This window comes from Cylas formicarius, unplaced genomic scaffold (genome assembly GCF_029955315.1).
Source record: "Cylas formicarius isolate icCylForm1 unplaced genomic scaffold, icCylForm1.1 PGA_scaffold_10__41_contigs__length_53128322, whole genome shotgun sequence".
NCBI classification, from domain to species: Eukaryota; Metazoa; Arthropoda; class Insecta; order Coleoptera; family Brentidae; genus Cylas; species Cylas formicarius.
Genome location: NW_026844214.1, coordinates 7089912 through 7114158, shown reverse-complemented (window position 1 = coordinate 7114158; position 24247 = coordinate 7089912). Strand labels below are relative to the sequence as shown.

General features: G+C 33.3%; 1 protein-coding gene across 1 annotated transcript in view; it reads left to right on the top strand.

Moving 5' to 3' along the window:
• LOC132706608 (lachesin-like) overlaps window positions 1–24247 on the top strand; it is a 150636-nt gene that overhangs the window by 7645 nt on the left and 118744 nt on the right. Inside the window, exons 2-3 of the mRNA XM_060678034.1 lie at window positions 8618–8911; window positions 22294–22505. Coding sequence (XP_060534017.1) covers window positions 8827–8911; window positions 22294–22505 — 297 coding nt within the window. The 5' untranslated portion in view covers window positions 8618–8826. The remainder of the gene's footprint in view (window positions 1–8617; window positions 8912–22293; window positions 22506–24247) is intronic.

Sequence of the window (24247 nt, the reverse complement as noted above, 5' to 3'; positions counted from 1 at the left end):
AATTACTTCCTAACGTTTCGCTAGCACGAGTGGCGAGCTTCTTCAGAGGTCCTTCCATCTCCGATGTTGGACGTGGACTACGTAGGCTACGTCCAACATCGGAGATGGAAGGACCTCTGAAGAAGCTCGCCACTCGTGCTAGCGAAACGTTAGGAAGTAATTCTAACCAACGACGGCCTTTCAACCCGAATCAAGATAATAGCTTATCAACGGGCCGCGAAAGCCTTAACCAATTTTGTCATGGAATTTTTCTATTTTTGTAACTGAAGTCTAACTAAACACAAGTTGTCAGTGTACTTTTTGTACTACTGACGCGCCATTTGTTGTAAAGACTTTTTATGTAAAAAATGGCTAAATAAATCTATCTGTCTAAACTCGAACGGGTTGTACCTGACTCTATATGTGACCAAAAAAATACAGGAACATGCGCCTGATTACAATTCGCAATACGACACCCATCGCAAGAGGGCGCTGCGATCTATAAAAGCCAAACACTGCTTAATAGCGGGCAGTGAGAAAAAGCGAAAGGTATTGCTCGGACAATCCTGGCTTGAAAACATATTAATTATTAAATATTATTAAACTAATACTTCAATTTTAAGTCCAGTTTAACATTTATTTTTATTATTTTACGTTTTAAAATTCTAATATATTTCTTTTAAAAGTGCTTTTTTCAAGCACTGAGGTGCTTTTACTGGATTTTTCAATACAAGTACTTTGCAAGACATGGCAAGCAAGCAGGTGATATAATTAACTGATTTATATCACCATTATTGTTTAAAAAAATAATATTAGAAAGTTCTATACTAATCTAAAGTTCGACATAGAGCTGAGTAAATTAGTAATTATAAATAATAATTTGTTATAATAAATTATACCAAACGAATATCTACTTAAGAATTGAAAATCTTTGTATTGTATAAATAAATAAATATTACTACAGAAGCACTTAGACTAGCGAAAAAAAATAATACACCTTCTTTTTTTTTCTTTTTTGGAAAGTCGCCTTTTAATGGTTCGTATTATTTCGTTATGTTTTCAAGTAAAACTACTTTTTGTTTGTTCGAGCGTCATATACATTGACAGATGTTCATGAAATGTTCAGATATTTCGGACTTCCTTCCTTTATTAACGTGCTTTTGTCTTTATGGTTATGCCTTATCTCTTTTCAACTGGTGAAGTATGTGCAGTCGTCTTCAGATAATACTGACATCATTCTGAAGCAGGGTATATCGTTTTTCTACATCTCTCCAAATATATTTAGATGAAAATTGAAAGACAATCTCAAGTTTTTGTTCTTCGACTTTTTTTGAAGTTTTCATTACGATTTTCGACCTCATTTTAGAATTTAATTATTCAGCTGCCATAAATTAAACATATTTATCGCAGCGCAACATTATCATCCAGTATGCATTATACGGTCCGATTAATTTAAAACTGAAATGGTAAATAATTAAGTAGTCAAATCGGAAAGTTATTTCCGCTTTAGCATTTTTTGATGAATTTGATTTACACGAATTCGCGTGTTAGCTATTTCCACGAACACGATTAAGCTTATTAAAAAGGACAACTTTTTTTATTAGCAAAGTTCGGGTTCGGCGTTCGAATTTTTTTATAAAATTACAAATTCAACAATAGAAAAATCAAGTCATTTTTTCGAGAACCAATTTACCGTGATAACAATTCCTGCAGTGATATAAAGGCGGCATAAAATATTCCCCTCTTGGCCCAAATTCAAATTAAAATCTAAAATTTGGTACTTTTACTTTGCTGAGGGTAAAATGACATTATCGCCGATATTTCTTACTTAATCAGATCATAAACGTTTCCTGAAATAAAAATGAATGAAGGAGAATGTGGGAGTTAAGCAAAAAAAGGCAGAGTCGTTTTATTTGACGTAATAAATTCGTTAATAAAAAAAGTTTTAATACAAATTATTATCATTATGAAAAAAGTTCAGATTGCCTTGGCGATGCCGTCGAGAACTCTTTCGGGTCGTAATGTGTTCTACCGTTATCGATATTTCCTTGCTCGTTATAATGCTGCTAATGATTATTAGAATATTCATCAGACCAACTCAGAGTTAACTAAAAAAATGTTAATTTTCTCGTAAAATGTACAACTAAATTGCGTTGCATCTTACAAAAAAAAATCAGGAAATTTGGAATTATGTATGAAAAGGGTGACTCCAGAGTATCATTCAGCGAGATCCTGAAAAATTATACCGATGCCACATGGGCGCACCACTGTGATCTTAAATGAAAAGGTTCGACAACGGATGGTCTGTTTCGTGCAATTTTGTAGATCATCTCTATAGTTTTTGGAATGCCAAGGGAATTATCCTCTAAGACTTTTTTAATAAGTGGAACCCATTTTAAATCTGGAAAAAAAATCTAGAATAATCTAAGAGACCCCAAACCACAAAAGCAAACATTTTTTTTTGCGTCTTAAAAAGCGTATGATGTAAGTGATAGGAAAAAATAATGTGTCGGAACGTTGTTTTACATATAAACAACATCGTAATTAATTATACTATTTATAAACCTTCTGGACTCCTCCTGCCTCGGTTAATGATTAGTCAGTTTTTCTGACGTTTCGCCAATCATCCTGTTGTCTTCTTCAGAGATTACCTGATACTGAACTGAGCCAACCCAGGAGAAATCTATAGGATTTGTTAATAGTATTGCAGTATTGTCTTTAATAATACTTTAAATTGAAAATGCGCTATTTTTGGAGAACTAACAACTATAAATAATAATAATAATAATAATAATATAATTTATTCGGGTAATTTCGACAAGGAAAATTACAAGAAAAGGCAAGAGTGCAGCGCCCAGACGTATCTGCTTGCTGATTTCTACACTTATCCTTACGCATACATCACACCATGGTTTTAATTAATGTTTGCGTTAAGTACCCACTTAATTATATAATAGAAAGAAAAACCTAAGCCTACCTCTGTAAATAAAAAAACTATTAGCTAAATTCGAGGCTAAAGTTCTGCAAGTACCACAAATTTTTAAAGAATTCTAGCAGTGCACATTGATTTGATTCTTCCTGCGTTCTGTAACTTCCCAATGTTTTTTTCCATTTTTTTCTCATTTAATTGTAGAACATAACCACGTTTTCAGTTTATTTGGAAAAGAATTTATTGTCGCATTCTAAACGGAATGGGGCAGGTCATCATATAGTTTAGCCAAGTCGTAACTGAAGGACCTTTCAAATATACGAGATCGGTGACGAGGAACTATGACCCCTTTAAATCTTAGATTTAAGTAATTCACGTCTCTTCTAAAAGTAAGTTTTTCGGAAAGATATTCGGGATATTTTGTCTTAATTATTATGAAATAAAGCCAACAGTTAAGATTTCGAGTTAGAATACGCCTTTAGCTATACAACCCTTTTAAACGGCCAAGTCGAGATATGCTTTTCAAAGTGAAGTTTCGTATCCAAAAGTAACTCCAAATTTTTTGCCCCGTTTTGAAGTGGAGGAGTAATATTGTTTATTTTTATGAATACTTCAGAAGCAAGGCGCTCAACATCCACCGGACGACCAAAAAACATTACAGAAGATTTTTTTGGGTTTAAAAGTAAACCGTGATCTCTGGAAATTCTCAATTCCTTCAAGGTCACTGTTGAGAGTGATCGAGTAGAACCCACACAGTGCACTTACCTTCATCGATTCCTCTAATGTTGCAGCACAACTGTGCCCCCTCCAAAAACCGGCCTGTGTTTTGTCAATTAGTTTCTCGGTTTCAACCTAATTTGTTATTTGGCATTTGAGGACGCGTCCTATAATCTTGGATAATATTGGTAGAATGGAAATGGGCCTTAAGTCGCTAAACGACTGAGGGTTGTCAAACTTAGGAAGAGGGACAATATTAGCCACTTTTCAAAGTCAGGGAAAAACAGAATGGGTGATGCAAAAATTTACAAGATGACATATGTACTTTAATATAAAAGGGCAACAAAAATTATAAAGTTGATATGGTTTCCGTCATGACCAACGGCTCTAGTTTTAATTTGAGTGAGAATGTGTGCAATTTGCGATTCTGAAACTATAGAAAACTGAAATTTATCTTGCGGATAAGGAAAGTTCTCATAGTAATCGATCATTGGCGACGTTGACTTTGAAATTGGAATAGAGTAAATGGAAGATTTTTTTATTAAATCTTTGTCTGATAGTTGGTCAGGAATATTTTTTCAGTGTTTTTTGTACTTTTTATCACATATAATTTGTTTAGAGATTTCCAAAATACTTTTTTGAATGTATGTATATGCTTTTTTCTCCCAGTGGATCACTTTGTTAGTAAAGTTTCTAAACTCTCTATAACGGACCTGATTTTCAGGGGTTTTTATATTTTTGTACTTAACTTTGGCTTTGTTTCTTAATTTTATTAGAAACTTAGTTTTTTCTGTGATCCAAGGTAAGTGTTTTTTTCAAAGGTGACTGTTTTTAATGGAGAATAAGCATCCAACAGAATGTTCATATTTTCATTAAAGAAAGCTACTTTTTCATCAATAGAATTTAAGTCAAACATAAATATAGTATGCCAAAAGCAGATCATAAAATGTAAGCTCCAATCGGACTTATTCACATTTTATCTCTATTTTGTATGCTCTATTTTTGTGCTTGATTTTCTCCTAAGTCATAAGTTTCTTGTTCTAATTTTATATAGAGACGGAAATTTTCTAGGACAATTTTGGGCTTTTACAAAATTTAAGCGTCCAGGCAATATAAGCAATGCAATAACGTTTCTGTTTCTCCACTTTATTTATTATTTTCCACAGCGGAATTGCCATAGTTCAAATGTAGTTAATACTCGGTATTATTGCGTGCTGCTTTTGCTTTTCGAGTATCTAGATATTTCGGTGTTATGTTTTTGAACAATGTTTGATCTGTTATCAGCGATGCTTTGAGTATGCACTGTCCGAACTGGCAATTGTTCCGGAATTAATTCATGAGTTTTGTTAACTTGTTTTACGGGCATATTCGAACTAAATGTGGAAATTACGCAACTATTTTACGGACAAATGCGTAATCCTCTTGCTTCCTTCAAAATATAAATGTTGTCTGATATTTTTATAACTAAAATCTTTTTTTTTAATTTTTAAAATTAATTTACTCCAACCTATAAGAAGAATAAATTAAGAAATTCATTTATCTGTATTTTTTTGTGTTTTATTATTTAGAGTGCATTGGAGAAGACTGCGCCCAGCTTGGCAGACCTGTCATGAAATTTTGACTACTACGATGATTATCTAAATACTGTTTGGAATATGTTCTAGTATTTTGGGAATTTTCCTGTAGAATCTTAGTAATTAAAGTGAACAGTAAAATATAATGTAGAGATAAATAAAATCTGTGTAATCGTTCCAGAACCAGCAAGAAAAGTTTGGTTTTAGAAGATTTTTGCAAGGATTGAAATTGATCAGAAATAGGGAAAATTCGTTTTGATTTCGCGAAGGAATGGGCGCATTGGGAATAAAATGAAGCGATTCCAAGATTTCCCTTCCAATTCATATAAATATCTAACTCATCTACGATCATGCGCAGTCGAGAAAGTCATTTTCAAAAACACACCTCTGATGTTGGTACAATTTATTTATTTTGTTGCACTCGTTTAATAAATTAACTTCAACCTGACGAATCGCCAAACGCAGAATGGATCCTGAATAGCCAGATCGTTGTATTTGTTCCCTAGTTGTATGTGCTGCACTCATGCATAAAATATTTAGAGCAATGGCGGAATGCGGGTCTCTCGAATACTTTTATATTATATTATATATGTTTGAAAAGTCAACACGAATGGAGCCTTTTGTCTCGTTAGAGCTACGCCTTTGTATAGAAAATAGTATACAGAATATTTTATGTTTGTCGGTAAAAAATATACAATTCATAATTAGCTGTGCGCATTTTGAAATTGTGCCTGGTAGGCAGCCCCAGAAAGAAAAAAACAGCACGCAGATAAAATTCTTATAGTAAATTTTTATTTAGTTGCAAATATAAGTGGAAAAATATTTAATTGATTTAATTTGTTCATTAGGTCACAAAAGACCATCAAGTTTTATGAGAAAATGCCACTGTAGTCAGATACGCGAGTCTGTGAATTGTAAAATGTGTTGAAATCACAGCACGAATTTTAAAATTTTCATTTTTTCATAATCATTTATAGTGTATTATGTACCAAGTATTATAAACGACAGTCACGAGTTTATTGTGGCACGAGCTAAGTTCTGCGGAGTGGGTACGAGCATGGTCTGTTCATAAATATAAGAAAGTGACCAATTGCGTTCGAATGGGATTGTCCAAGGGTGGTCATTAACATACAATGCAACAAGATTATAACCTAAAATTTCGGAATTTAAATTCAGGTAAAATTGTGGTCCGTAATAGAAAATAATTTTAATTTTAGACCTACCTGTGTTTAATATTCTTTGGTTTGGTATACTACTTAGTTTAAGTTTATTAGTAATCATTATTATTTCGTGTGTAATACAGTGTGCGAATTATGCAAAATATGTGCGAGTCTAGTGTATGTATGAGGTAAAAGAATAACTATTTTGTATGCAGGCTCTAAAGTTGGTTGGATTCCAAATGGACTTTCTCTATCTCCGAAAAATATTAAATATTCTTCTCAGAATTACTATGAAGACACCACGTCTGATTTATTTGAATGTTGGTTTAAAAACAAACTAGTTCCAAACATTCCTCCCAATAGCGTCATTGTAGTGGACAATGCATGTTATCACAGTAGACAGTTGACTAAAACCCCTTCCTCATGTGACACAAAAGCAACAATCCAAAACTACATGTATAATAACGACATTTATTCCTGAGGAAGATTATACCAAAAAGAAATTAATTGAGGTTCTACAAAGCTTGAACCTACAAAAGGAATACGTCTGTGATAATTATGCAAAAAATCTAGGGCATACAGTTTTAAGGGTTCCACCCTACCACTGCATATTTAATCCTATTGAACATGTTTGGCACCAACTGAAATCTGCCATTCGTCGTAACAATGTTTTTCCACGTGTTAACTCCAATGTCCTCAAACTTATTGAAACCGAAGTTTTTAACATCCCTCCTCAAAGTTGGGCAAATTCTGTTATACATATAGAAAAAGCAGAACAATCGTATATCCATATTGCAAATAATAATTAGAACAGGCGATGATAGCGATAGTGATTCTGATATGTCATGTGAATAATTTTTTTTACAAAACTTCTGGATTCCTCCTGCGTCTGAAACAGTTTCAGTCAAGCTCTGAAGAAGCCAACAGGATGATTGGCAAAACGTCAGCAAGTTCGACTCCAGAAGTTTTGTAAAAAGTTGTTACAGTAGCCTGTGGAAACTTCTTTGAAAAATGATTATGTTTAATGTTTATGTATACGACTTAAAAAACTATGATCATGGATCAAACCTATTCAACAACTTGCAAGAGATTAGCATGAATTTTAGACGTGCACATTATTTTTGCACGTTTTTATAATAAATTATTAAAAATCAAAGACTCCGTCGATTCACTCAGACAAAGATTGGTAGTTCGTCATAATGTTCCACTAAGTTATAAGAAAAAATTAAGCCATGTGCACGATGTTTCAGGATTCGATTTCTAGTAATGCAGCATTTTATCAGAATGCTTACTTCTAAATTTAAAAAATATTTACTACACAGCACTTTCCTTGACAAGTATATAATTGAATTTAATCTAAACTTAGTGACTATTGTTTAGCATAGTTATTCCTTGCTAAAATTATATCTTAAAAGTATATGCAAGCCATTGTTTAAAATTTAGTACTTGCTAGTTCAGCGGAGTAACTTTAAGCTAGAATGTGTCGTCAGAGAACAACTAACTTTCTCCTGATTCATATTATTCATATTCATATTATTATTATTTTTATTATTATTAATAACGCAGACCAAGCCTCTCTGGTCGGAACTAATATATGTGACGTTGGTAAATAAGGCGAATAACTAACTACTCATTTTAGTAAACTACCAAATTTTTTAATTAATTCTACGAGCGCTTTTCCAAAAGCGTTTCGCATCTTTTTCTATTAGTTCCAATTTTTAGGTTGTAAATTGTAAGATACAATACTATCTGGCTATTTGGCCTGTTCTGAAAAATAACAATCGATGGAGTTTACGATGCTCCAACTGCGGAAAAAAACATTTTTTTTATAATCCGTTGGTATTAATTTTAATTTCTTATTTCTTCTATTATTCTAGATAACCTCAAGAACAAGAACAAGAGCGCGGAGCTTAAGCCTCCTCGCCCTGTATTCGGCATTCCAAGCCAAAAGGCGATCTTATATTCGAATTAATAAAATTTGCTAGTGTCCGTTTGTATCATGCAAAAACCAAGTTACTATCCTAATCTCTAACGGGTTTAACTACGAAAGCGCCGACTTATCGTCACACAATGGATTCGCTTCGATAAATTCTAAAGTTTAACAAGATTAATGGAAACAAAATCTTTTATCTCACTTGTTAAGCGGGCGTAAAATGTCTGTCGCGTAAAATATATATAATATAATCTTCACTTCTCCGACAGAGAAGATCCCCGGCTCTTTGGAAACAATAAATTTTAACACTTATCTTATTTTTCAGGTTTTTTCCTTTTCCACGTCGGTCGGAAAAAGATTTTGCAAGTGACAGATCAAAAATGTGATTAAAGTTACCCAGCCAGGTTTCCACCTGATCTGTCAGGATGTGTTGGTGTTGCGAAACGTATTTTCAACCGAGTGAACTGTGAAGTAAAGAATTGGAAGGATGGTTGCCGCCGTTGCCGTTTGAGAAAGTTTTATACTTCGGCGAGGATGGCGTTATATTCCCGAGACGTTATCATGTTTTTTATAATACTTGTGTATCTGGTTGACGTTATAAATGGATCCGTTACCGCAGGTGAGATTTAAGTTCATTATTTTATTTTTACTTTGCATGTCTCGATTTTTTCGAAACATCGTGAGACAAGTTTGCAGCGCGAAGCAGCTTTGTATTTTCAAAAGGAGCCGCTTCGTGGTTTTTCTATCGTGCTCCTGCGGACCACTATGGAACTTTCGCAAAATAAAAAATAATTTTATTGCGCATACACCCTGTCTAAACCTTCGTGCACGTCTCGCTGAACTTCAAAGTTACGGCAAACTTTGACAAATATTAAAATTTCTTACAAATAATAGCGATTTCCAATGATATTCTTTCAAATATCTCGCGCGCCCTGTATGATAGGCGAAAGCTGGATATCTCTCTCTATACGGTTTACGATACTGTTCAAATCAAATTATCGCGAACTTTAACAGTTTTTCATTTATCCTCAATGATTTACTCACAAAAACGGAAATTTTCTTGCCCGACACACCTTGTATATAATTCAAACAATGTTCTACATAAAGGTAATAGCCCTGGATCTCTCCCGTTTCCTGGTATACGATTTTTTCCAATGGAGTATGTAATTTTCAAGGCAATACTTATTTTTTGAAATCATGCAGTACGTGGTAATAGTAAATGACGTCATCGCGTCTACATCGGTGATTTTCATTTGGATTTTTTCAGACGAATATCGTTTAAACCAATTAGCCATATATTCTACAAATTTTAATTTACGACATATAATTTAATCTTCAGGGTCTTTTATATTTTTGTGTATAATTGAAAATCCCTCTAAAAAATGCTTAAAATAAAAGTTATAGTACCGAATATTCCGCGTCTTTTGGTTCAAGAATTTTGTAGATCTGGTTAATAGTTTTTGAGGAAAACTCGAAAAATCGAATTTTTCGAAAGTAACAAGCACTAAGTTAGTATGTATTCGAAATGGCATGAATGACTGAACTGCTTTCGAAAATTGTAATATTTGCTTTCAAAAGTAATAAGTCTAGTTTTAAAGTCAGAGAAGAAAAAAGTACTAACCAAAACTGTGCACGTTTCATTATCTCTTGCCAAGAGTTACTTCAGCTGATGTAATTGAACAATGATTCAGAATTTCAGTGGAGGAATACAGCGGTCTTTTTTTTTAATTCAATATTAATCTTGCTGAGAGAATATAGGATAAGTCCAATCGTTTTGATGTTTGATTTGACCTGACGACATCTTTTTGGACGGGGAGACAGTGACGTCTTCCACTGGCTGGACTGTTGCCTCGTTTCTGGGTCGTAACCATAGCACCATGACGTGTCACCAGTAATGAAAGAAAATCTTTATGCGTTTCGAGCTGTTGATTCAAAGCACGACATGTTTCAAGTCGATGTTCTTTTTGCATGTCAGTCAGAACACGAGGAACAAACTTGGCAGCCACTCTTTTCATTCCCAAATCTTCGGTTAAAATTCGCTGAACCGTGCTCCAAGACAACCCACTAATCTTAGGAAAAACTCAAGTTTTAATCTTCTCCTGAAGATGCCAACTTGGTTGGCGAAACGCGCGTCGAGTACTTAAAATTGGGTTTCGGTAAAACGTGTTAGTGCAGTGCCGAAGGTTCCAGTCAAGAGTTTGATGATGTTCTGTAAATATTTTTTCGCGTTATTTTTAGCATAAAATTTGCAAGGAGTGCAATGCTACAATACATAAGAATGCGTAAATCCAAATAATACTTACGACTTTCATTGTTACTGTCGTCATCCATGACGATCTCCTCCATAGCCGCCTCTAATTCCTTTTGAGTCAAATACCTCGGAAATGCCATATTTTACGAATTAACGTTCACTGCACAAGGCACAAACTAATACTAAAGAACACGCTAATTGTTGGATATTTATTCTATATCCGCTGACTTGTCTAGACTTGTAATAACAAAGTTTTGTTTCACAGATAAAACCAGTGGCGTATTCACGCACCAGTAAATATTTTCAAAAAATAAAGCATAATCACAGTAGTATTTCAAATATATGTTTTCTGCGATGTAATCTACTTAACAAATACAAATGGATACAAATCCAAAATATTTTTTTTTTACTATTTTGGATTTACTTGAAAATGTGATACAAATTTATGTACCACTTTTGAAGTCATATACAAGATCTTTCCTTCACTCATAAATTAGCGATTTCTACGGTTTTATGTCCCTTAGTAGTGATAATAATAAAATTTCTAAATGGATGTGCAAAAATATTTCCTGGATGTGACAAAAAAATCATAGAATAGGTGGTGCATTAACGAACCACTGAGACAAAATGGCTCAATGGATTTTAAATAATAAGAAAAAATAACAGAAAAGATTATGTAGCTAATGTTGTCACACCTCAGAAAATACAATCACTGCTCATTGTTTTATGCAGACTTTTAGGAATAATTTTAAATAATTATTAATCTCAATTACGTTTTTATAATACTGCTGGTAAAAGTAACATAGATTAGATAGATAGATCACTATTCGAGAACGACCAAAAAGATTTTTCTTTGTTCTTTTGCTGGCGGCGTTTATTGCTATTTTATGAGACATTACGATGGATTCCATTCCATTATCAAAATTACAAGATCACGGTTTTCGCAAGCAATGCTGTTCTACATTTTAATAAAAGGAACGATAACAATAATATAATATTCATGGCTTACTTGGATGTTGCAAAAAATTGAAAATTTTAAATTGCCCGTAGTCTTGATAATAATGTGGTAATGAAACCATGTTATTCAATTCCGTACAATAAAATATTTTTTTGTCCCTATTGTGAATCTGATATACGTATAGTATAATCCAGTACTGAAAGGCAAGAAAAAAATTTAACCAGTGACCGAAAAAGATTCCATGAAAAACGTGTCAGGGGGTATTAAGGTACCTTTATTATTCGAGAAGACGCCTGCCTGATAGCACAGAGGAATTTTAAAATGAAGGTTTGCAAACCTTTCAGTTTGCCATACGGGATGTTGTCACAAGAACATGAATTAGGATGTTTTTGAACTATTTTGGTGAATATTTAAAATATCTTTTACCTGGTTTAGTAGTTATGGATCACCCAAGCCATAATTCCCGATGCATCTCGCAAACTCACACACGCAGTGTTCAAATATTGTGTCAATGTATTATATCTAATTTTTTATTATAGAATAAGTCAAAGTTAGCTCCAAATAAATGAATGTGAGGAAAGATGGATTGTAAAAGAGGTACCAAATTATCGAAAAAAAGGCGCTCCAAAGATGTGTGTCGATGTGGAAAGACAGTTTGGAAAAAGGTTTAATCCCGAAACAATTCGACGAATCCTGAGAAAAAATAATTTACATCGTCGAACTGCCAGAAATAAGCCTTTCATTAGCCGAACAAATAGATTGGCATTCGCTTGAGAGCATATCGATAAAGATTTGAACTTCTGGAATTCAGTAACATTTGTCGATGAGACCAAAATAAACTTATTTGGATCCCAGTGAAAAATATCTATATGGAGAAAGCCTAAGGAAGAATTAAAATTGAAAAATTTAAATCTACTGAATAAAAAAAGAAGTATTTATTAATGCCATAATATACAGGGTCTTTCATTTAAGAAATATGTAAGTTTGATATTTATGAATTACCTAGAATAAAATGTTTTCATTTTAAAGTGTTTTTTTTTAATATCGTCTATAACCGCCATATCATTACGAATTACACCCTACAGAACTTATCTCGGCGCAAGTGAAAGCACTTGTAGCAAGATACAAAAGAGCATTCAAAATGGAAGATGGAAGACCGCTACCGTGTAAATCAGTAGAGTTCAGATTTTTATGTACAGGAAATGCTTAAAATATGGGCATTAATATGTCTGATTTTTCCAAAGATATGTCAAACATATGTTTTTTCCCACCTTCTATGTACTTTTATGCCCTTTATTTTTTACATATATTGTTTACTGAAAATGAAGGAAATAAAAATAATAATACTTAATTAGGAGTATTTATTAACATTAGGTAGTAATAAATTAATGATTTATATCTATATACTTACACTTAACCTATATTAAAGCAGTATGGTAAAAACTATTTAGTTTTACAATCAGACCTATTGTTATTATTGTGCCAATTGACAATTAAATGCTGTTCTAAATTTTCTATGGTTAATTTTTGTCTTTTATCGCTTAATATGCTTTTGTGCTTGGAGAACGTCCTTCCGACGTCGACCGAAGTAATTGGCTTGAATTTAAATCAGGCAGGATGTTCTGGTTCCAAATAATGTAAATCATTATCAACCGTCGCATCTAATGATAAAAAAATTTGAAATTTCAAGTAACTTTTGAAACCCTTCATTTTTTTTTTGTTGTTACACTATTAAAGTTATCAAGAATAATTTTCCCTATTCTGGTTGGAACTTTTTTTCAACAAAAGGTCGCACTTTTCTACTATTGAAATTGACTCTAACAAAGACATTTGTTCGGTCTCTAATTTTTTAATAAAAACACTTAAAAAACTAAAATTAGCTATCATATATGTCAACTGAACTGTAAATTCACATTTTCATATAATTTTTTAGTTTTTTAATTGAATCAGCTGAATCTGAAAAGTCTAATACAATGTTTTTTATTTGATTCGTTTAATGATTCGCGTGAAATAAGGCTGCGTCTAACTACGTTCCCCATCCAGTAATTACAGGGTCAGGAGGTAAAGGAACATTTGGCAATATTTCTCTATAAACTTGAACTGGAAGAGATGCTTTAACAAATATTTTTTTACGTTCGAAATTAAAGAATTAACTAATTTAAGCTGACTTCTAATTTCTCTATTTATTCCATGCGCTAAGCGAGTCAAGTCAATCCACTTTTATGTTTTCCATTGGCGACGTGCCGGTCTATTTGTGATTTTTTCTCACATATAACTTTAAAAATTAATATTCATTTTAACATAATTTTTATTATTAATTATCTAATACTAAATCAGTTTGATAAAAAAATAATAAGTTTTTATCGCAATGATTAAAATATATTCAATTATATATTTCAACTTAATTAATGAGAATTTACCCCTTTTTCACAAGCCTTGTAGAATAATAATAATCAACTTTATTTCACGTTGTATCATAAATACATTATCTAAAAATAATATACTAAACACAAAGGAAATTGGCGTCAAAAAAGGAAAAAGCATTACATCGTATTATTAATTAAACAATTATTTAAATATTACAGAAAAAATCTTCTATGGAGTAAGGTTCTAACGCTATCAATAACTTTTTTATTGTGTATTTAAAGATTTTTTGATTTGCAATTGTTTTTACCTCATTTGGTAATTTATTATACAATCTCAGGCACATGTAATAAGGGCTCCTTTCAGTTAAGGTTAAACGGTGAATATAGTAATTTACATTTAGGGTTCTGGTATTATAGCTATGAATTATCTGTAGTTCGAAGTCCTTCCGACTTTTAAAAAGAATATCAATGCTCAACAAATATATAAAGCATATAGAGTAAAAATTCCTTCAGCCTTGAACACCCCTCCACAGCTCTTGCATTTTTTGCATTGCATTTTTTTGACAGTGCGAAGAGTCCTCTTTTGAACCACGAAAATTTTCTGTAGTTGACCACTACCCCCCGCCCCCCCCCCCCCAAAAAAAAGATAATTCCATACCTCATGCGCGAATGAAAGTTTGCATAATTATGCATAATTTTGAAAGTTTCCTTATTCATATAATTTGCAACGACTCTAATTCCATAACAAATTTAATTTAATTTATTTAGCAGATAATCAATATGTTCAGACCAATTAAGAAATTCGTCAATTTGCAAACCTAAGAATTTAGTGTTATTTACAATGCTAATATTTTCTTGACCTATCCCTATTCCTAATGGTATTTCAATTCCACATAATTTAGTTCTAAACATAATTAAATTCGTTTTCCCTTTGTTTAATATCAATTTATTTCCTAGAAACCAGTCATAAGCCCTTGTAAAAATATCGTTGTCTTTATCACTAAACTTCTTCTTTTCCCAAAGATAGCTCTGGATGATAATTCGCTTTCGGCATTTTGAATTCAATGATAGTTGACTCTCGGACGCCCGGACAGCAAATAAAATGTTTAAAATGCTTGGAAAAATTCAAAATTACATACGGAGAGGGTGGGATGTATTTCATTCAATCACAAGCACCATCACATTAGATAAAGGCGTCAAACATGAAAAGGGACGAGGGCTTAATCCTAAGGTCACGGGATTTGAAGGCTATAAATAGAAAGTCCACAATATTGTAGATAAATTTCATTTTTAATCTTTTCCGTTTGCAAAATCCCAGTAATAATAATGAAGGGGTGAAAAATATGCGATTTTATGCTCGAAAAGTAGAAAATCTTTACTTTATGTACAACAAATAAAAATATGCACTAAGGCGTCATTTTATGCGAAATATGTATTTTTTTTATATCGTTAATCTAATTATTCCATTCCAAGACGGGTAAATCCAAAACATTGGGTTGATATTCCTCATAATAAGAAAGATGTTTTTTTATATAAAATCCTAACTCTAGTGATCAAGGCATTCAGGTAGGGACACCAGAGAATTGGCGAAAAACAGCAGCTATTAAAGACAAAATGTGGAATCCTGACTACTTGATCGGCCGACCGACGCAAATTATTAGGTTTTACTACTCTGCACCTTTTTCAAATAGGCTGTAGTTTTCAATCGCGAACCATGCAAAAGTAAATAGTGTCCGCAGTCAAGAAATTTACGATATTGCTCGGGCCGCTACCCAAGACCCCGATAAAATTAATGATTATAAAGGTCGACACTTGGTGTTGGAAACAACGTACAACGAGTTCGATAAATTGCATTTGAACATAATTTTCGATAAAGGCACCACAGAACCGATCCTTGAACAGCAGGGGCTAATTCGAGTAGAAGTGGATATTTTTCTATTAAAGGTATTTGCGGCGAACCTTGTATTAAGTCCTTTACCGACCTCACAGCCACAATTTACTGCCACACATAGATTTTAATTTTCTTTCTTCGGGTATTCATTCCTTCTTTTTTTCGACAGTCGGAATCAGTGGTTGTCCTTTTGTTTTCTCGCATCACAAAGATCTCAGTTACCTGGTTCTTACCTATGTAACCTAAAAAGACCCTTAATTTATTGGTTTATAAATTTAAAGTAGTACGACACTCTTTATCCACTCCTTAATTTAATTTAATTATCAACATCTACAATATATAATCATTGTTCATATGGCTTACAAATTTTAGTTGATATATTACCAAGAATAATAAAGGAGTTGTCATCCTGAAACTTCAGTTAGCCTCTGAAGAAGCCAACAAGATCATTGACGCAGGAGGAATCCCGAAGATTTGCAAGTAGTGGCCTGTGGACGAGAATTAGTTAAAAAATATAATTTCTCAGAGTGTTGTTCAAAATCCTTGCCGCAGGCCAATGTTCAGTACTTTTAATCACTAATAACTCAAAATGAATATAAATTTTCATATCCTTTTTAAGAAATTAAGTCAATTTATTTAAAAAGTATCAACACTTTTTACCAGCTCATTAATTTAATTTAATAACTCATATCTATTATACACATTATTGTTCATATTGCTTATAATTTTTTTCGCCACAATTCACCTCATGGGGCCTCTCAAATTTGCTTTTTAATGTAACTATGTTTTTTTCATTTTATATACCCACTTTTGAAAAATCTTTCTTTTTTTATATCGTTTTAAATAAAAATCAATAGCACACATACTACATTAAACGAGACAAGGAGCTTGTACTTGAATGAGATGTCACAAAAAGCTTGTTAGATTATGGGATGTTTCTAAATTTAAAAGTGTAAAAAATAACAGTTACCAGAAATTCAATCTACTTGAGGAAATATCGTCAAAAGGGAAATATTAAAAATACGCCAGAAATACGCCCCCAAAATAACATTAAGTAACACACTGTGCATTGGTCGGTATGTAGATTTATTTTTTGCACTCAGTTGTATATTAGGTAATGAAACTTAAACAATCCTTTTTTTCTTTCTCTTCCTTATTTTTCAAAAGACCAATTATTTAAGCAGTATTTCTGAAAGTTTTTAGTGAGTCTAAGAGAAGAGTTTTGCATTTATGCAAGAAATAAAACATGATATGGTAGTAAATCGCTTGTAGATGGAAATGAATAGTTTCAATATTACCAAGAAGTTTATAATGTTTGGGAGTCTAAGACACAATAAATAATATTTTAAGTATAAATTTAAAATTTGGGTTATGCGAAATTTCAAAGAATAAGATATTCTGCTTCTGTTTTCTTTTACCATCTTAATCAATTCGTGACCTACTACCAAACTGAATTAAAAAAAAAACAATTTCCCATTCAATTCAACTACTATAGAGATTTGAGAGCGTTATTATATTAAAAAAACATGTACTAATTTTATAATATTAAATCGTATCTGGGGATCTATCAGAATTTCGCTAAATCAAAAAGTCTTTCAAGAACCGTTTCGCTTATTTTCTTAATAAACAAGCCGTGAGCTATGAAATTCTTGTTTATGCTATGATTAATTTTATCGAAAGTTGCGAAAACCGTCAAATTTCCGGGCCAACTTAGTACAGATGGGAGAAGTGTACCACGTGGAATGCTTATCATGTAAAAACCTGTAAAAAATCTTGTAAAATATTATATTGTTATATATACCGGTTTTTTGTATTTTCGTGGACATTATTTTAACACACTCTCGGAACTTTTTGGACATTTTAATCAATTTAATTCCAATTAAGAAAATCATTAAACAATTTTTTTCAAATGCTCTATAAAAGCGTTGGATGTGCCGTTGATTTTATCGTAGTTATTGTGTAGTGGTTCAGGTCGCAATATGAATATAATATATTTAAAGACCATACCGGACCCGTTTCGGATAGTAGTCTCATACTCCGACCTAACCGCCACCACCATCGTTACGTAGTTCGCGTGTTCATATCCCTTATCGGTGAATATTATAAATAAATCGATACACAACAATTATGAATTATAAAGAAAACTTTGTTTTGGCGAAACATGGCGAAGCTAACAATCGAGCACTGCAGAAACGTCACTATTTTGGCTTCCTGTGACTTTACAACTCAATAGTTGACACCTTCATGTCACCTAACTTGGTCGTATTTTTATTGTTATTTTTATTTTAATAAAAAAAAATTCATTTCAATAAACCGTTTTTATTTAAAAAAATGGAGAAAATACTAATAGGAAATAAAACAAATAAAAAAGATAGTCTATTACTTATAACAATCAGAAATACATAAAATGAGATTTTAATAAATTGATCTATTAATTGCCTAACCTTAACGGTTCTAAAATTTTAAAGTTTTTTATTATTCATTTAACACAGTCTCATCTATCACAAATGTCAAAATCTCTTTGATATAATTTGTTCGATTTTCCGTAATTAATAATATATTATGCAACAAGTGTTTTAAACGGCACTTGTGTCACGAATTTACTTGCGTATTGCATAATATATTTATTACAATCATTTGTTTTTTGCGACTCGATTCAATGACATGACCGTTTTCTATACCCTAATTATTTTTACTGTTATTGGTATTAAGGGGGGCGCCCCCTGCGGGCGTCCAAGCACTTAGGCCACCAGATGTGCCGCTATGCTCCCAGACTGCCCTAGTCCAGAGTTCAGAATGCCGCACTTCCTATAGAAGGTCAGCAACTCCTTTAGCCCAATACCGTGCACTGAGTCCGGATCAATTAGGGCCGTTCCGAAAACTTCAAATCTTGCCCATGTCAAATCAGGGCACTCGGTGAGCAGATGATACGGGGTCTCCTCCCCTTCCATGCACCACCTGCAATGCCTAGCAAGCAAAGATGACTCCAAAGTCTGCAATGTCCTGTGTAGGCCTCTGTTAGTGCTCTACACTCCCTTCTGGGCAGTGCAAGCAGCTCCCTGGTCCGAGGGAGGCCGGACCCATCCATTATAAGCCTCGCCTGCCTCAGCAACCCTCCAGCCCACCACGGCCCGTTCTCCCACCCAGGCTTAGAAAGCTCCCCGCCCCAAGCGGCGCTGTGGTCCCATATGCCTGAACGAAAAGCTCTCCTTGGCTAAGGCGTCCGCTGCCAGACCAACTTTCCAACATTCCTCTCCCCAGCCACTCTCCTCAGTACCCCTTTGCACTCCTTTATCAATAAGGAGCGCGTACGCACTGACTTCAGCGCCATAAGTGCAGCCCTACCATCAATGCAGAAGAATACTCTCCTGCTACCGTGGTTGAGCCGAAGCACCTCTCTGGCCGCCATCAATATAGCGAAAATTTCCGCCTGAAACACGATGCAGTACTGACGCAGAGGGACCGACAAGCTCGATTCCGTTGTCTCGCAGTATGCTCCAGCTCCGGCCAAATCTCCCATTCTGGACTCGTCCGGGCACCAGACAAGTCCATCCCAGGAGCCTCTGCCCTCTCTCCACTCTTCATGTCAGTGAATGTTTTTGAGTTGTTTTACTCAAAAACTAACTGTCGTAGAAGAAGTATAGTATGCAACAGGTTTGGTAAACTTTTTAAGTCACCATTTTTTTAAACACTCACTTGATTGCGTTCCGCTCGCGCCAAATAAACTCGTGACTCAAATGCCGTTTACCTCACTTGCTGCATAATATACTATTTTCTATATGATCGAAATCGCGGAATATCTTATTTTATATAGAGGGAACTTGTATATTACATCCATCTACATCCTTAACTCATCTATGTGTAAAACGATCGTTAAATGAATTTTAGAAATAAATTTTAAGCAATTCTGAAAACCTAAAAGCAGCTTATATGGGAAATTTCTTGATTGCTATCGTTCACTCAAGCTTAAACCTGAATGCGTCTAAAAAATATTTAGTTAGAGACAAGTGCTTGAAATTTTAGTACCGGAAAGAGAGGTTTTATGTTCATATCTGCGGGTTTAAAATACATTTTGTTTCAACGGAAACGGCGGAAAAGCCGTTCTTTTAATCTGCTCAAAATCAAGACGAAAAACCAACCATTTGGGATTCTAGTCCCGAAGATTTTTCTAGAAATCCTGATAAATATGTAGGCTACAATATTAGTTGTATGTTTAAAAAAAAATTACGTACATGTTTTTGTTTTTTGTTATTTTTTTTCAAATTGGTGTCTATCTAAATAGATAACACACAAATAAAACATACTCTAACAATAGACAAGCCGCATTTTACTTACGATTGTTTAAACCTATAATGTATAGTCTTTTTGAGTACAACGTAAAGAAATTTTGGGAATACACTTCAACAGTAATTCAATGTTAAGTACTTGTTTATTACACAGCACTTAGCGTTTTTAAAAATTGGGGAGCACTCTAATACAATACAACATCTCTCAGCAGTAGAACTGTGGTTGTCTTTAAGGAGTTTTAAACAAGCAATTCTCCCCTCCTTGTAAACTTTGCATTCTTTGAATTGGTAAGTAACTTTACAAATAAGATCCCCCAAACTTTTCTGGGAAAGTTTTAAAAAACGCTGTAAAATTTTATTCCACACAACATTTAGGGGAAAATGCCATTATTTTCAGTTAGACATTCAATATAACATAACACTGTACTCAGAAGCAGACAAGGATGTATCTCCATTGTTGTTGCACCATTTTTAATGAAGTATCTGAAGGCATCGGAATCAAAGCAAATGTAGCCTTTACAACAATTTATGAACCAATTAAATGACGTTAGTAAGAACCATGTATCAAGAATAAATAGTCATCAAACAAACTTCATGATAATCGGTAGGTGAAAAGTTGCAAAATCATAACTTGTCATCGATGGAAATATCCTTTGAGCGAGTCGCAAAATATAGATACTTGAGACTTGGCTGTCCCAGAGTTCGCCCAATGACAAGGAAATTAAGCTCGAAATAAAAGTGGCTCGTAACCAATTTTTCAAATTTTTAAAATATGCGTACCGGTACAGGGTACAGGGAAACAACATCCAATAATAACGGATATGCAGCTAAAGAAGAAATTTGTAGACCTTTCTTTAATATGGTTTCCATGGGAACTAAGTGAGTTACACTGCCGCTTAACGTGTAGAAATGAGCAACCTTTGGCAACTTTAAGCTTCTTTTTAAACTGATTAAATGCAACATGATCTCGCTTAAGGATTATTAATTTTTATTGTTGCCTTAGAACAACTTACACAGTTAATTTTGTAGCTTTCACGAATGTGGATGTTCCTCTTAAAATACTTACTATTAGGAAAATATTTACCAATTCTAAGTCCTTGTCGTAGAAATTTATTCATGTGATTTTCAACGTTCAATTAACAGATTTGTCGCCATTCGTTATTTTCTGGTTGGTGGGTCCAATTATTTTTGTTCCCCCGTTGTTTCAAAAAGCTTTTAAATTGCGGAGGGTGGCTTTCGGTCGCAATATGTACAGTTAAGAAGCAAAGCTTGAGGGTGTTTTTTTCTTAGTATTACGTGAAAAATCGTTTGGGGGTGATAGGCCTCGAATAATTTAATCGGTACTTCCGCATTCTTAAGCGCTTACTGGAAAACGCGTTTATTTGAATTTTGGTTGTAGGATTTACATAATTTGTGTTCCTTCGCCTTGAACATTGTTTTATAATTTATTTGTCGTTCTATTCCGTTAATATATTTTTCATCCGACAATCAATAGTTTTGTTACATTTATTATTGAAACTTCACACTACATACTGTATATTGGGGTGTGACTTGTGATTATTACAATCGTCGCCGATAAAGAAAATGAACCAGAACTTTATGGGATTATCATTTTTTTAAAATATGACGTAAATATTCGAAAAACCAAATAATAACTTTCTCACTTTCCATTATAAATTCAAATTCATTATGAAAATATCGTTGAAGAAATAAAACGTAGTGTCTGTGCTCTGTATCATGTTCACGCTCACCAGTAAGAATATAATCGATAAATAAAATAAATAAATAAAAAAATAAACCGACTAATCAATTGTTTTCAAAATTGGTACGCCAATAGAACGAATAGACCTTTAAAAAGAGGTATCATATTACACTTTTACCACTTAAAAAATACTTCAGATGGCGCCTTGCTGTCATTCTGACATTTTGTATAATTGTTTTCATGTCAAAAATTAAACATCATTTAGGCGGGCACTGCATATTCTGTGTCCAATTGTGCCCATGTGGGAGGGAAACTTTTAATTTTTGGTTTCTTGTTCCAAAAATTATTATTTCATGGCGGATATATTACAATATTTAATAATTATGATGAATTTTGCAACTTTACATGAAATTTAATCCATGTATTACTCGGCTGTTCTATTTCAAATTTTAGACCATCATTTTTTGTAAAGAATAATTTTTTTTTATATGTATTGTGCAGCCTTGATTAGACACTCTGAATATTAAATATATTTTTTTATTTTTAGGACAAATTTCACTCCTTGATAGACACAAGCGCAGCTACGAACATCGCAAGAACAAGGAAAAGATTATCCATGATATCGGCAATGCTGTTAAGTCGATGCCAAATGGCGGCAAGCCCGGAATATTTGCTACGGAAAACTGCACCGTGGTAGTTGCTCAAATCGGAGGGACTGCAACCTTGCCGTGTGTCGTACGAAAATTCAGCAACGGCGTGGTAAGTGACGGAGTATAAAATTGGTTTGTAAAAGTGGACGTTTATTAATTTTTGTGCATAATATGACAATACGACTTAAGGCTTAAAATAACGTTAAATATTAGTTAGTTGGCCCCTGTATACTATTCCAATCTCTTGTTACTTTATCTTTCGCATGTACGGACGACGCAAATAATTAAAATATCTGTAAGGGAATCATGGAATGTAGAAAAGACCCGCTCAGACTCTTAATCAAACAGAGAGACAAGAAACGGACGCTATTGTCATTTTGTCAAAGACTTTCCTATTGCGACATACTAACGACGTGTTTTACCGAAATCATCAGACTGTCAGACTCTATTAGAATTACAATCACGATCCAATCATACTTTAGTAATGAGTAACAAGTAGCAAAGTATGAATTGTACGTTTAACACAATAATGGCCAATTTAGCGGAATATTTTTGGATTTTGTCAATTTTAACCTAGATAAAGAACTTCAACAAATCTGGATTCGGAGATATAGGAAAAATTATAATAAACAAGATGGCGACAACTGTCCAGTTTGTTCAGATCATTTGAGAGAAATAGATTTTCAATGCGACGAAGGATCATGCAACCTAACTAACTAACCAAAAATTATTGAACTAAAGTTTTGAAGAATCATAAAAATGGTCTATGAATGCTATTGAATTAATACCAACAAATGTTACTAAGGTTAAAAATTATTAAGTTCTTAACGGACATCTTGAAATGAACACAAACTTATAAAAACAAACTTTGCAGATATACTGAAGAGCACCGAACATTGTTTAAAAATATGAAAAAAAATGTTTGCTGATGTTAGTATACCTACTATGTATGTTGTCATTAAGCAAAAGATAGTTTTGTCAATTTTCTTTGTTTTTTTTTTCATTTTTTTGGTAAAATATTCATATAGGATATGTGTTTTATTTATTTTGTCTATTTTAGTTTGAATCTGAAAGTACTTATTGCCCCCTAAAAAAGCAATGTTTCAATGTTTTTGTGTTCAATATTTCTGGAGTTCAAAAAAGTCAATACAATTTTGTGTTATTTTACTTTCAAAATAATTTATACAATACACACACTTATTTTTAACATAGATACATACCGTTTCCACCTATTCTACATTTTCTAGTAACAATTGTTACTTGAGAAATAAATTTTCTTTTCAAAACGGCTAATAAAAAATAAATAAAACACTATACTAATAACGGTGATTATTCCAACAGTCAATGTTAGAGCCGGGGTCGCCAATCAACGCGTTATCTCTGCCCGCACCTCCCGTACCCCTTTATCCGTTACTCAGTGCCTAGGGCAACCTATTGTGTTTACGGATCTTGCCTTAAAAGACTATCCGTGGGTAAGGTAGCTGACGTTTTAAAATGAAACGTTTCACATTCTTGATCGGTATTTAAATAAAAATTTATATGTGTAAGTATTGTAAAGTTGATGCAACTAAAGACGGTTGCAGACTTTCACACACACACACACACACAAATATATATATATATATATATATATATATATATATATATATATTTGTGTGTGTGTGTGTGTGTGAAAGTCTGCAACCGTCTTTAGTTGCATCAACTTTACAATACTTACACATATAAATGGATTCACGAATGGAAAAATGTGATGACACTATATTCCGGGATACCATCCGTTCGCTTGTTGAACTCCGACAGGAATCCTGCAGACGTTTCGCCAAAATCTCACTTGGCATCTTCAATGTTTTC